This window comes from Palaemon carinicauda, chromosome 11, assembly GCF_036898095.1.
Source record: "Palaemon carinicauda isolate YSFRI2023 chromosome 11, ASM3689809v2, whole genome shotgun sequence".
Classification (NCBI taxonomy): Eukaryota; Metazoa; Arthropoda; class Malacostraca; order Decapoda; family Palaemonidae; genus Palaemon; species Palaemon carinicauda.
The window spans coordinates 104,899,144-104,913,830 of NC_090735.1; the positions used below are offsets into that span (position 1 = coordinate 104,899,144).

At 43.9% G+C, this 14,687-nt stretch overlaps 2 protein-coding genes across 3 annotated transcripts in view; both read right to left on the reverse strand.

Moving 5' to 3' along the window:
- The window catches only part of Galk (N-acetylgalactosamine kinase), a 200,809-nt gene that overhangs the window by 115,209 nt on the left and 70,913 nt on the right, over positions 1-14,687 (reverse strand). The gene's annotated exons all lie outside the window — the stretch shown is intronic.
- LOC137649861 (uncharacterized) lies at positions 1,747-13,185 on the reverse strand. Its single transcript, XM_068382802.1, has 3 exons — positions 13,013-13,185; positions 11,588-12,903; positions 1,747-1,777 (listed from the first exon to the last, which is right to left on the reverse strand). Exons 1-3 carry the CDS (start codon positions 13,076-13,078, stop codon positions 1,747-1,749), a joined length of 1,413 nt encoding a protein of 470 aa, XP_068238903.1. The 5' UTR covers positions 13,079-13,185.

Here is a 14,687-nt window from a genome sequence, read left to right on the forward strand (position 1 = left end):
GTAACTCATGTCAACAGCCATGACATCACCCGCAGCTATTAAGGACTATTTTCTTCGGCAATTCAGCGATGTTCTCATATTCAAGAAGGATCTACAAACCCAGCCACTAAAGAAAATGGCAGGCCCTCAAATGAGGATTCACATGCAACCTGGCAATACACCATTTGCTGTACATACACCCAGGCTCATTCCATTTGCCCTCAGTGATCAAATAAAAGAAGAACTTGACTCATTAATGCAACAAGGAATCATAAAACCAGCAGGCAACAAACCCTGTGAATGTTGCCATCCCATTGTCTTGGTACCCAAGGACAAAGGTGTGCGATTCACTGCGGATCACACACATCTAAATTCTCAGGTAGCATGTCCTACGCACCCATCACCAACGACCCATGATGTTGTCCGCAACATTTCTCCTACTGCAAAGTATTTCACCACAGCAGATGCCCTGCATGGCAATTGGCAAATGGAGTTGACAGAAGAAGACTGCCAGCTGACCACATTTAAAACGCCGTACGGAAGATTTCAGCACTGCCGTGGCCCGTTGGGATTTTCCGCAAGAGGTGATGCATACTGCCTCCGTGGAGATATGGTATTATAAGGTATCCCAAAATGTGTAAAAGTTGTAGATGACATCCTCCTTTCCAATGAGGATCTCCAATCCCACCTACAACATGTACACCAAATGCTGACCAAGTGCCGTCAATACGGCAACACCCTCTACATGGAAAAATTCAATGTAGCTGCCCTTATAGTTAATTTTTGTGGTTATGTCTTATCCTCCGATGGTATTGCAGCAGACCCCAATGGTGTATCAGCTATATGTGACTTCCCTACTCCGTCCAATGTCACAGACCTCGTCAATCAACTTGCCGACTTCACTACAGACATTGCAGCAGCAGCACAGAACTTACGCCCATTTATTAGCCCCAAACGCACATTCAATTAGACGTCCGACCATGAGCAAGCATTTAAGAAAGTCAATACACCTTAAACCCCTGTTCTAGCACCCTTCAATCCTGCTTCGCCCGTGGTTCTGCAAACAGATGCCTCATAGCTATACGGTCTTGGCTATGCCGTACTTCAAGATAACGGCCGAGGTCAGATGCGTCTCGTCCAGTGTGGCTCTCGTTTCCTTACAGATACAGAAACTTGTTATTCTACCATAGAGCTGGAGCTACTTGCAGTCACTTGGGCTATGGCTAAGTGCCGTCTATAATTGTCGGACTTCAACATTTCACCTTAATAACAGATCATCGTCCATTGATACCAATTCTTGACCACTACACTTTGGATGCTATTTGGATTCCACGTCCACAACGACTCAAGATGAAAGCGGCTCCCCACATCTTCACTGCAGTTTGGCACGCAGGGAAACAGCTCTGCATACCAGATGAAAAAGAGTGCACCACTTCGACTGCGCATAACAGGTGCATCGTTGTCAGTGCTGCCACTTCTACTAACGACCAGGCAACACGACCCATTATTGAAGAAGATAAGTCTCTACAGGAAATCCAAACAGCTGCATCCCAGGATCAAGACTACAGTCGTCTCGTTCACTACGTATCTAATGGCTTCCCACCAACCGTCATGACCTTCACCCTTCCGCCCTCCCGTATTGGAAGCTGAGGGACACCCTTTACGCGGATGGAGAGTTAGTATTATATGGACCCCAGATCGTCAACCCTACAGCCCTCCGTAAACGCACTTTGAATCGACTCCACAACAGCCATCGAGGGATTGAAGCTACTCGACGTTGTGCAAGGCAGACAGTATTCTGGCAAGGCATTAATGTAAATATAAAGAGTAAAGTAGAAGGCTGTGATGCCTGCCAACAGCTTCTCCCCAGTCAGCAACAAGAACCTTATATGTGTGTGACAACCACAGATCCCGGCCCTTCGAAAATGTGTCAGCCGACTTCTTTCACGTAGCAGGGAAATCCTTCCTTGTTATTGCTGATAAGACTTTCAAGCTGGCCTGTAATTGTTCCCTGTGAACGTGACACAACTGCAGCCAGTTACAAGAATGTTCTGTCTTCTTCCACAAGGTTGGTGTCCAACTCCGCTCACGAACTGATGGAGGACCCCCCTTTTTATTATTATTATTAGTATTACTACCAAGTTACAACCCTAGTTGGAAAAGCGAGATGCTATAAGCCCAAGGGCTCCAATAGGGAAAACCCGTCCATTGAGGAAAGGAAATAAGGAAATAAATAGATGAGAAAAAATTAACAATAAACCATTCTTAAAACAGTAACAACATCAAAACAGATGTCATATATAAACTATAAAAAGACTTTATGTCACCCTGTTCAACTTAAAAACATTTGCTCCAACTTGAACTTTTGAAGTTTTACTAATTCAACCACTCGATTAGGAAGATCATTCCACAACATTGTCACAGCTGGAATAAAACTTCTAGAATACTGTGTAGTATTGAGCCTCATGATGGAGAAGGCCCGGCAATTAAAATTAACTGCCTGCCTAGTATTACGAACAGGATGGAACTGTCCAGGAAGATCTGAATATAAAGGATGGTCTAATTAAAAAAAATCTTATGCAACATGCATAAAGGACTAATTGGATGACGGTGCCAAAAATTAATATCTAGATCAGGAATAAGAAATTTAATAGACTGTAAGTTTCTGTCCAACAAACTAAGATGAGAATCAGCAGCTGAACACCAGACAGACAGGAGAACAATACTGGAAGCAAGGTAGAATGAAAAAATTAAAACACTTCTTCAGAATAAATTGATCACCGAAAATCTTAAAAGACTTTCTCGATAGGCCATTTTTTTGTGCAATTGAAGAAGACACAGACCTAATCTGTTTCTCAAAAGTAAATTTGCTGTCAAGAATCACACCTAAAGTTTTAAACGAATCATACAAAGCTAAAGAAATATTATCAATGCTGACATCCAGATGTTGAAGAGCCACTGTCCTTGGCCTACTTACGATCATACTTTGAGTTTTGTTGGGCTTCAACTTCATACTCCATAATTTGCACCATGAACTAATTTTAGCTAGATCTCTATTAATGAATTCAGCAACCCCAGATCTACATTCAGGAGATGAAATTTCTGCAGAGAGAGTAGCATCATCTGCATATGCAACAAGCTTGTTTTCTAGGCCAAACCACATGTCATGTGTATATACTGTAGTATAAAAAGTAATGGGCCAAGAACACTACCCTGTGGAACACCAGATATCACATTTCTATACTCACTATGGTGTCCATCAACAACAACTCTTTGAGATCTATTACTTAAAAATTCAATAATAATGCTAAGAGATGACCAACCACCTCCCAACTGTTTGAATTTGAAAACAAGGGCCTCATGATTAACACGGTCAAAGGCAGCACTAAAATCAAAGCCAATCATACGAACTTCTTGACCACAAACAAGGGATTTCTGTACAATATTGGAAATTGTAAGAAAGGCCTCACATACTCCAAGGCCTTTACGAAAACCAAATTGCAAACTAGGGAATATATGATTACCTTCACCAAACCTATTAAGACGTTTTGCTAAAAGACGTTCAAAAACTTTAGATATGGGAGTTAGGGAAATTGAGCGGTAATCAGTTGGACTTGAGCTACCACAAACACATTTACATAGAAGAGTAACATTACCAATTCTCCAATAAGTGCTAAAAGCTTAATTCTCCAACAAGTGATAAAAGCTCCTCTTCTTGCTAACTTGCGCAGAATAACACATAACTTTGGAGCTAAGAAATCTCCAGTCTTTATATATAACAAAGGAAAAATACCATTTTGGTCTACACCTTCATAAGCATCAAGGGCCATCACAGAGCTTTAATTTTATGAGATCAAAAATCTAAACTAGTTAGTTTAGCCTCAGGAAAACAGGAATGAAGAAGTTCGAGTTTCTCCTTACTCTGTTAACTGTCAAACACATCAGCCAAAATGGTTGCCTTTTCCTTTGGACAGTGAGTGACTGAGCCATCTGGTTTAAGTAAAGGAGGAACTGTTGCATCTACCCAAAAGAGTGCAGATTTAAGGGTATACCACCACTTATGTTCCCGAGTTGTACCAGAAAGGCTTTACGGTTAAATTGTATTCCTTTTCAGTTGAAACATAAACTCTCTGAGCAAAAGCTCTAAGCTGAGTATAGTTATTCTAGGTCAAAGCTGACCTGTTACCCTTCCAAAGATGATAGGCCACCTGCTTCTCCAAATAAGCACGTCTACAATCATCATTGATCCACGGTTTGCCTTCGCTCAGTACCTTAGCACACGAGAAGGGATACGCCTGTCAATTATGTTGACAAGATTCTCATTCAAAGGAACAACAGGATCAACACTATTATATAATTGTGACCAATTCAAGCCCAAAAGATCATGCAAAATCCCATTCCAGTCTGCTTGAGATTTCATATAAATTTTACACGAGTATGATATATCAGGGACAGGCTGCTCAGTCTTCACTACTAAAGAAAGCAAGGCATAATCAGATGTCCCTACTGGAAAGAAAAGCAATTACCAGACCTGGGAGTAGCTTCACTTATGATTTGCTCACAGCCTGAGTCAGAGGCAAAGTCTGAAGCTCTTAAGTCATGGGGATCGATAGGAGAAACAGAACTTAACCACTCCTTATGGCGAGTATTAAAATCACCAACAAAGACAAAAGAAGACTTTCCATCATTTTGTATCTTAGCCATAATGGTAAGAAGACAATTGAAGATAGAATCATCCATGTCTGGATTCCGCTAGATCGAACACAAATAGAAGATGTTATGCCTGCCACAAACTTTTATTACTCGAATCTCATGACATCCATATTCATAGCAGGACTTATGAGAAGCAGGGTACTCAGTCCTAATATACACCACCATTCCCATGGCCCTAGGATGGCATCACGTTTCAACAATTATGGCTTCTTAAAACCAGTTATATGGAGCTCAGATGAGCACCTCATATTAGAAACCAAAGTTTCTGAGCTCAAAAGAATATCATACTGTCTGGACGCAACTGTAAGGTCTTGAATATTTTCATGACTACGAATATTGCAGTACAGTAGACAACATTGACGAAATCTAGGACATACTGGTCGCGGATTTTGTTCAATGTCTCCAGACAGCATAAGAATTAATGGTAATAAAAAAAGAGACATCATACTTAAAACTAGATTAACAAGAATTATAACAAAAACAATATGTACAGAAATATAAATAAAGTGATTGATCAAACTCATAGACTATAGGAAAAAAGTCGGAAAAACTGGTCAACATGGAAGAGCCGATACATCATGCAAGGCTAAATACCCTCCAGGATAGCCACTTCAACTGAAGGGAGAACAGTAAGATGGTTTTGAGAAGAAAAAGGATAAGAGAAAGACAACCTCTTGATAAACCACCAGACATCCATGGCCCTTCTAATAAGCCTGCCCAACACACCATCTCAAAAAAAAAAAAAAGACAAGAGGAAGAGAGAAAAAATTAGATAGATTAGTGTGCCCAAGGGTACCCTCAAGCAAGAGAACTCTAACCCAAAACAGTAGAAGACCATGGTACAGAGGCTATGACACTACCCAAGACTAGAGAGCAATGGTTTGATTTTGGAGTGTCCTCCTAGAAGAGCTGCTTACCATAGCTAAAGTCTCTCTTCTACCCTTACCAAGAGTAAAGTACACTAAATAATTACAGTACAGTAATTAGTCGGCTGAGCAAAGAAGTATTTGGTAATCTCATTGTTTTTAGGTGTATGAGGAAAGACAAGAATCTGTAAAGAATAGGCCAGAGTATTCAGTGTATGTGTAGACAAAGAAAAAATGAGCCGTAACCAAGGAGAGGGATCCAATGCATTACTTTTTGGCCACTCAAAGGATCCAATAACTCTCTAGCGGTAGTATCTCAACAACTTCAAGCAATTCACCGATCGCTGGGGAGTTACTCACTTCATCAATTCTCCACATTACCCCCAGTCTAATGGTCATGCAGAAGCTGCAGTGAAAGCTGTAAAACACCTTATCATCAAGACCACTCCTTCCAGGAACATAGATTGTGAAGCCTTTAATAGAGACTTCTAGAGCTCCAGAATACACCGACCACTGCTGGACACTCCCCTGCGCAGATTCTCTATGGTCCCCCTCTCCATACGTATTCTAGCCCACCCCAGATCATTCACAGATGAGTGACAAACTAAGGATGAAGATTACGACTGTTGCACTGCTGCCAACACTCGCCCTCTACCCAAGCTCACCATCGGGCAACAAGTTACGATACATGATGCAACGACGCTTCGATGAGAAAAGATTGGCATGGTGATGGGCTGCGGAAGGTCAAGACAGTATGAAGTACGCCTTCCTAGTGGTCATGTATGATTTCAAAACCGAAGACATATATGCCCAGTCACTAATATGAGTGATGACACCACTACACAAGTCCCTGTATCCATCCCCTTGCTCTGGCCAGGAAAGAGAGCCATCATTTCAACCCTCTAATAATACCCCTCGTCGTTCACCTCCACCAGCTCAAAGGAGTTCATGTTCCGCTCAAGACAGTGCTACGAGCGTAAAGGGGGAGGGAGGAGGTGTATAGATATCTAATATTAAGTTGTACAGAACTTACAGTATGTACAGTTTATAAGCATCTTTGTACTTCCACTTAATATTTATTTACAAAAGAATGATATTTATATTTCCATTTATCTTGTCACACTTTAAGACCTCTATTTCATTGCATCGTGGCAGCAGTGTAATCATGTGTGTCAACACTAGTCTTCTTTTCGCCACATGCATAGTCAGTCGTTGTCAAGTGATAACTGTATTAACAAGCATGGAGCTGCCTCCCACTGCTGTCGTGTTGCTGTCCATATATCATTAATATAAAAGATTTTAAAGTATCTACGAGTTTGATTTGTCACCTCTCATTCCATTCCTTGCATGGACATACGTGGCAGCATCACACAGAGCTGAGATATCAACCTCAGCTGAAACACTTGATTGATTGATTGATTGATTGATTGATTGATATAAAATTTTCTGGGATCCTGACATCGAAGGTCATTGACGCAGATATCATTAATTATATAGAAAATTATATTTTCATAATAAAATAAATTTTTGAACATACTTACCCGCTGGTTATATAAATATAGCTTTAGTCCTCTGACGTCCAGCAGAAATTCAAAACTCGCAGCAATTGCAGATAGAGTAGCCAGGTGTACACTAGTGCCCACACGCGAGCTACACAGAACCATTCCATGCATCCCCAGATTTTCCATGCCCATAGAATGTCTCTAGAGGGGAGGAGGGGGGGAATAAAGGGATTTTGACAAAGGAAAAATCTATTTCTGGGAAGAGACCTGTGACGCCCGGTGAAAGAAGCCCTTCTTTACACTTTTCTAATATAAATCTTCCAAATATACTAGAGAAAGATAAAAGCATGGAATGCAGAGGTTACTAACCTCGCGCGATCACCTTATGGGTGTCGTGTATACAACAGGGGCGTGTGAAAACCACTATTCACAGGCTGTCTTTCATTTAGATAATCCCTTCATCAAAGGGGAGGGCCGTGACAGGCCCTAGAGAACACAGTTGGACTACCCCACCGACACGTACTACGCGCTCTCCAGGTCATGCTTCTGCAAGAACATATGGCTTGGCAAGGAAAAAAGGGGTGAGTCCGTACAAAACAACCGGGAAGGGTTTCACCGGGCGTCACAGGTCTCTTCCCAGAAATAGATTTTTCCTTCGTCAAAATCCCTTTTCTGGGGCGACCTGTGACGGCCGGTGAAAATGTACCAGAGAATGCCTTACAAGCCCAATACAATAATAACAATAAGGAGAATACAAACACCATGTAAGCCAATAATATAATACTGTAAGTAAACATAAAATTACAAACTAGCCAAAGGACATAGGGGACGCAAGGCTAAAATAATTATGAAGACAAGGAATCATCTGAGTGTCCAGTCGCAAAAGGTATCAATTTTACATGTCTAAGCATATCTAAACATTAAAGGAATGGTAAATACATTAACAGTTAAATCATAGGAATTAAACATGGTAAATAACTTAGGGCTAACGAACCACCCAGGAGAGTGGCGATGTGGTGTGAGTGGCGGGTAGGAGGGAGGAGAGAAGAGATGGAATAAAGGAATAATCAGAGATTAATGGGGAGAGATAAGACTCCCCACTGCAACCGTAGGGTATTTAAGGGCCTGTAAGTTCTTTAGATAGTGGCGTTTGAAAACCATAGGAGATTTCCAACCCGTATATTTTTTAAGGTCATCAAAGTCCATGTTCTGGAAGTAATTGATGGAGGTAGATATTGACCGTATATCATGAGCATGGGGAAATGATTCCGGGTTAGCATGTTTAATGAAGTAAGAGGATTTGTTGTCTGATACCTTGAGTGGTCATAGTACCCCCTTGTTCCCTGATAAATAAGGGGCCAGACGATCGGGTGGCAGATCTAGCTAAAAAGGCCCTGAGAGTAGTGACTGGACACAGCGAAAGATCCTAGGGAAGAGAGATTATCTTCCAAGGGGACCACCTATTTTGCGGGTCCTCATTTTTAGCTAGGAAAGCTCTGTCTGGAGAAAGCAGTACTTCGCCTGTAGGGAGGAAATCTATGTTTTCCGGGTTACGTGAGAGAACTGCTAGTTCTGAGATTCTAGCACCTGAGGCCATAGCTGTTAGAAATAGAGTCTTCCTAAGCAGAGTGATATAAGGGCAGGACTCATTGTCCGTGTCTGACGCAAGTTTGAGGACATCGTTCAGAGACCAAGAGACTTTGTGGCCGATCCAAAGGTCGAAGCCTAGCACACGCTTTTGGAATAGATGAGAAATAGGAATCCGCCAGGTTAATGTTAAACCCAACAAGGAAGATCTTCTTCAAAGCTGACTTGATGGTGGTTATAGTGCTAGCTGCCAGGCCCTTGTCAAATAGGAACCTAAAGAACGAGATGGCTAAATTCGGAGTCATACGAGTATGGTCTGAATTCTTTAGGAAATCTGCTAATTTCTTAACAGCCGAATCATATTGACGAATTGTCGAGTCCCTTTTGTCCGCTTCGATGAAGAGAACGTTTTCCGGGTCAATGTTTGCGTCTTTACGAGCTGCAAACTTCATGAAGTCCACAAAGTTAGGGTTTTGGCTATCCTTGAGGAATCTGACACAGTCTGTGTTTGGATTACTTGGGTCAGTTTGGGGAATGGAATCCGGAAGGGTCGGAGTTTCAACTCAAGGAGGAGAGGAAACCAACTTCTCTTTGGCCAGTGAGGTGCTACTAAAGCCACTGCCCCTCGGAAGGAGCGTAGTTTGTGCAATACTTTCATTAGAAGATTCACTGGTGGAAATAGGTAAATCTTCCTCCAATGGTTCCAATCCAGGGTTAATGCGTCTATGGCATAAGCCTGAGGGTCCATGTTTGGTGTCACATAACACGGAAGTTTGTGATTCATCTGAGTTGCGAATAGATCTACCTGGAGGCCCGGAACTAGTCTGAGTATCCACCGGAATGAAATTATGCCCAGAGACCATTCTGATTCCAGTGGTTTCGTCCTGGATAGTGAGTCCGCTATCAAATTCTGGACTCCCACTAGGTGAGTTGCTGACAGGAACCAGTTCTTTTCTGTTGTCAAGGCGAAGATAGTGACCAGGATCTGATTCAGGTTGGGTGACTTGGATCCTCCTCTGTTGATGCAGTGTACTACGGCTGTGCTGTCTGAAACTACTCTGATGTGGGTCGACCTCGGAGGAGAGAGTCTCTTTGGGGTCAAGAACACTGCCATGGCTTCGAGAATATTGATATGGAAGTGTTTCATGGCAGGTGACCAAGAGCCCTGAAACATCTGATGTTCGTAGTAACCCCCCCATCCACTCAGAGACGCGTCTGTATGAATTGTCACTTGTGGAGGTGGGAATTGAAGAGGAACCGATTTGCAGAGGTTCTTTGGTTCGGACCATGGCTGTAGCCTCATTTTCAAGACAGAGGGGATCTTCGAGACCTTGTCTCTTAAAGGTACTGTGGCTCTCTTTCTCCAAACTCCATTGATGTCTTTGAGTTTGGCTTTCAATAGTCGATCTGTTACTGAAGCGAATTGAAGAAGGCCGAGGATTCTTTCTAAGGCTCTTCTGGACACCTGTTTGTGTTTGAGAAAATTCTTGATCGTGGAAGCTATTTCTCTTACCTTTTTGGGAGGTAGAGACAGCTTGTGCTTTGAAAGGTCCCACTGAATGCCTAACCATTCGAAGTGGTCTGATGGTAGTAGGCGGGATTTTTGGAGATTGACCCGAAATCCCAGGTTGGTGAGAAAACGAAGTACTTTCTTCGTAGCTCTGTTGCATTCCAGGGCCGACCGAGCCCAAATGAGCCAGTCGTCCAGATAAGCAACGATCTGAATCCCTTGGTTTCTGAGTTGTTCTAACACTCTCTCCCAGTTTCGTGAATATCCTGGGTGCAATGTTGAGGCCGGAGGGCATGACTTTGAACGCAAAGGCTTTCCTGCCTAGACGGAAACCTAGGTAAGGAGAGAAGTTTCGAGCTATTGGTACGTGATAATAGGCGTCGGTAAGATCGATAGAGGTGGTGACGGCCCCACGGGGAAGTAAGGTCCGTACCTGAGAGATAGTCAACATCCGGAACCTGTCGCAGAGGATGTAAGAATTTAGCTTTGACAAGTCCAGGACCACTCTCAACGCCGACGAGCCTTTCTTCGGAACTGTGAACAGGCGGCCTTGGAACTTCAGCGATCGAACCCGTTTGATTGCTTTTTTCTTGAGTAACTCTGTGGTGCTTTTTTCTTGAGTAACTCTGTGGTGTACTCTCTAAGTATGGTAGTGGGTTTCTGGAAGAAGGCCACTGGTGGAGGAGGAGAACCTTGTGACCATTTCCACCCCAAACCTTTGGAGACTATGCTGTGAGCCCACGGACTGAAGGTCCACTGGTCTCGAAAGTGGTAGAGTCTCCCCCCTACCGGGACTATATTATTGCGAGGGAGTGAATCTAGGTCCTTTCCCTCCTCGAGCACCCCTTGTCCTAGGTCCGCCTCGTTGACGGAACTGTCCTCTACCCCTGTAGCTACCTCTCTGGTGTCCACGAAAGGGACCTGAGGGTTTGTAGCTAGGGTTGTATGCGGGTGAGGGCATCCAAACGGGGTTGGGTTGTGTACCTGGGGGAGCGGGAGACTGTGATGACGAGTGGGTAACAGACGATTGATGGTAGTGCCCTCGGTTCGTCTTGTAAGAGGCAAATCTCTGTTTCTTCTTGAAGAAGGTTTGCTTTTGGGCTTCAACCTTCCTTTTGGCAGTGAGACCCCACCTCGCTTGCAAATTTTGGTTTGCTCTCGCAGCGTCTTGTAGAACCTTGTTCACCTCCTCCTAAGGAAAAAGGTTCTTACCCCAGCAGGGGGAAGCTATCAGCCTGTTCGGTTCATGTCTGATCGAGGCCTCAGATAGAACGTGTTTCCTGCAACTAACCCGAGCCGAACAAAACTCGTGTAGGTCGATTTGGAAGGACAGAGACAGGTTCTTCGTGAATACCCGGAACAAGGTCTCAGTCAGATAAAGCGAGGCTAGTGACTCCACGGAGGTAATGGAGTGGAGAGACCTAGCTAACCTATTCCTTGCCTCCAACTCAGTCTTGAGAAGATTTTCCGGTAATTTGGGAAGCTTCTCGGAAAACAGATTAGAGGCGCAGTCTGGGTCTAGCTTCCCTACTGTGAAAGTAGAGGGGGCATCGTCCCAGATAGTAGCGGTACTTGGGATGAGCATGGAGGTGGGGTCCGTCTCTTTAAGAGCCGGCATGGCAGAACCTTCTTTGATAGCTTGAAAAGTAAGACCTGCCACTTTATCTGTAATAGGTAGGGTAATAACTGGAGAAGCTGTAAATATGGTGTAGGCTCCTTTGTGTGGGGTGAGCTTGGAATTAGTGCACCCCCAGTCCGACAACGTCCTGGCCCAGAGAGCTTGGGCCTGCTCTTTAGGAAATATTACCGTTTCCTTCGGTACCTTGTCTAACCTAACCAAGGCATGTTCTTTCAATCGGATGAAGCCGTTGAATGGGAATTCTAGTCCCGGAGGGTAAAATTCTAGGTCCTCTAGAGGGCGGGTGCCTATGCCCTCCAGAGTTATGGCACCATCTATATATGGAGCATGTAAGGCAAACCTCCAAGGGTTGTTTTTATCGAAGGGGGGTAACTTCGATGCGTCTGGGGCTGAAGGAGGAGGCATCTGAGTTCCTGAACGGATCAGATTCGCCACCATATCTTTGAGCTCCGTCATAGCCCCTTGGTTTGCCCTAGAATGTTGTTGTAGATGCTGTTGTATCTGCTCTTTCACAATATCCCTGACCATGGCGGCGGATAAGGCGGACTCCCGAGCCCGATCCGCTGACGAAGCCCTGGACTTAGCGGACTTTGTCTTTTTAGTAGTCACGGTTTTAGGTAAAGTAATATGAACATCAGGATCCTTTGAGGGTCCCGGGACCGGTGACACTGATAATGGCAAAGCTGAAGGCTTAAAGATACGTAGTGGCTTCACCTTGGGTCGTACAGGAACGGAGGGATCCCGAGGAGAAGCCGTAGGCTTATCAAAGCTGTGAAAGGAAGCAGTAGAGGAAGGAGTGAGGGATGAAAGGGGGTCCACCAACTCATCACCACCTACCTGCTCAACCATGGGTTCGTCGTCCAGATCTAGAAAGGACGCGTCCTCCGTCAATAAAACTTCTTCCTCCGTTGGAATGGTTGCTCTAACCGTCTCAATTAACGGGGCAGCTGTCTCCGGTGGAACTGCTGCAGTAGCAGAGCCCGGGAATAGGAGAGAAGCCATGTCTCCATCAAGGAGATAGGGTGCGCCAGACGGCGCATTCCTCCCAAAACCTGACACCCACGGACGGAGAGTAGCTCTTGCCTCCCGGAGAGATTCATCATCAGCCTGAAAGAGGTGAGGGGATTAATGATGAAGCAATAATCGATGTAAATATATAAAGACCAATTAATTAATCGCAAAGGATATTAACAGGAACAAACTAGAACCAACTTACATCCTCGCTCAGGAGTAGGGATGACAGCTCGTAGCAGAGCGTGCATGACTCCGGGAACCATACCATGTAGGGGGCTTGTCCCGGTTCCCGAGAGAAGGATATGGCGCAATGTGCATGGGACCGGCATAGATCATGGCCCAGGGGATCAGTAAAGGCAGCGGAGCAGCCCTTGGCAGCGCAAATAAATTTAATTATGTGTGAGTAAAATACTAGCTAACAAATAAATATATTAACAACCAGTAACCACGTAACATGTAACTATAAACCTCATCGGTAAAAAATTGTTAACTCCGGTTCTAATCGTCTGATTGATCTCTGTTTGTACCGGAGATCCGGTGACAAAGGTCCGTCATCGTGAAATCGTGAACCTCAGCGGTAAGATAACATTAACCTCAATGCTGAACGTCTGTGTTATCTCCAGTAATTGTGATTAATCATGACAAAGGTTCGTGTGCAAAAGGCCTCAGCCGGAGTCTGATTGCCGGATTTCACCGTTGCACTCCAAATATCTGACTAGTTCTCACCCAATGAGTATCCATTATAGAGGAGTATAACTCAAGGCGGAGCTACGGGTGTCGGCATAAAGCGATCCCAAAATAATGACTCGTACACTAACGGAACCTATTAATAGTGCTAGCTATATTAACAGTAACCACATCAATAAAACGTGAATATCTGGAGAGCGCGCGTAGTAGGTGTCGGTGGGGTAGTCCAACTGTGTTCTCTAGGGCCTGTCACGGCCCTCCCCTTTGATGAAGGGATTATCTAAATGGAAGACAGCCTGTGAATAGTGGTTTTCACACGCCCCTGTTGTATACACGACACCCACAAGGTGATCGCGCGAGGGTAGTAACCTCTGCATTCCATGCTTTTATCTTTCTCTAGTATATTTGGAAGATCTATATTAGAAAAGTGTAAAGAAGGACTTCTTTCACCGGCCGTCACAGGTCGCCCCAGAAAAGGTTATATAACCAGCGGGTAAGTATGTTCAAAAATTTATTTTATTATGAAAATATAATTTTTAAACATTAAACTTACCCGCTGGTTATATAAAATTAGCTGATTGACACCCTTGGTGGAGGGTTAGAGACAGCTACATTGTTGGAATATTACTTAAGAGTTAATCAAAACAAGCTTAAGGGTTCGTAGCTGTTAAGGAAGCTGACTTCAATGATTCTCTGCCTCATTATGTCTGCTATCCTTATGAGCTCCAGCGAGCCACCCAGGGGGCTGAAGATCTCCAGGAGCTGTCAAACTGGTAAATAACCTCTATGCTGACAGGACCTCAACTAATACCCTTGTTCCGGGCTCTCTCAAGGAACAAAATGACCACCCGACTAAATCATAGATTGCCGAAGATTGTCGACCAATCTCCACATACAACCATAAAAATATATAAAAGTTCCAAGAGAAGAAAAGGGTACTAGGGTTATGGGAACGTAGTGGTGGATCCTTCGCCCACTACTGCACTAGCTGTTACGAATGGTCCCAGAGTGAAGCAGTCCTCAAAAAGAGTCTGGACATGTTTCAAATAATGTGAAGCAAACACAGATTTATACCTCTAAAAGGTTGTGCTCTTAATGCTTTACAACGATCTATTTTGCTTGAAGGCCACCGAAGTTGGTACAGTTTGAGCTTCAAGCGTCTTGGCCTTTATAAAAACTTGCAGTCTGCC

Coding starts and splice junctions, on each gene's coding strand:
- LOC137649861 (XM_068382802.1), bottom strand. CDS start 13,078: ATGGTATGGTTCCCGGAGTCATGCACGCTCTGCTACGAGCTGTCATCC. Junction 12,904..13,012: donor CCCTACTCCTGAGCGAGGAT/GTAAGTTGGTTC, acceptor CACCTCTTTCAG/GCTGATGATGAATCTCTCCG. Junction 1,778..11,587: donor GAGTTGGAGGCAAGGAATAG/GTTAGCTAGGTC, acceptor ATGCCTTGCCAG/AATACTGTCTGCCTTGCACA.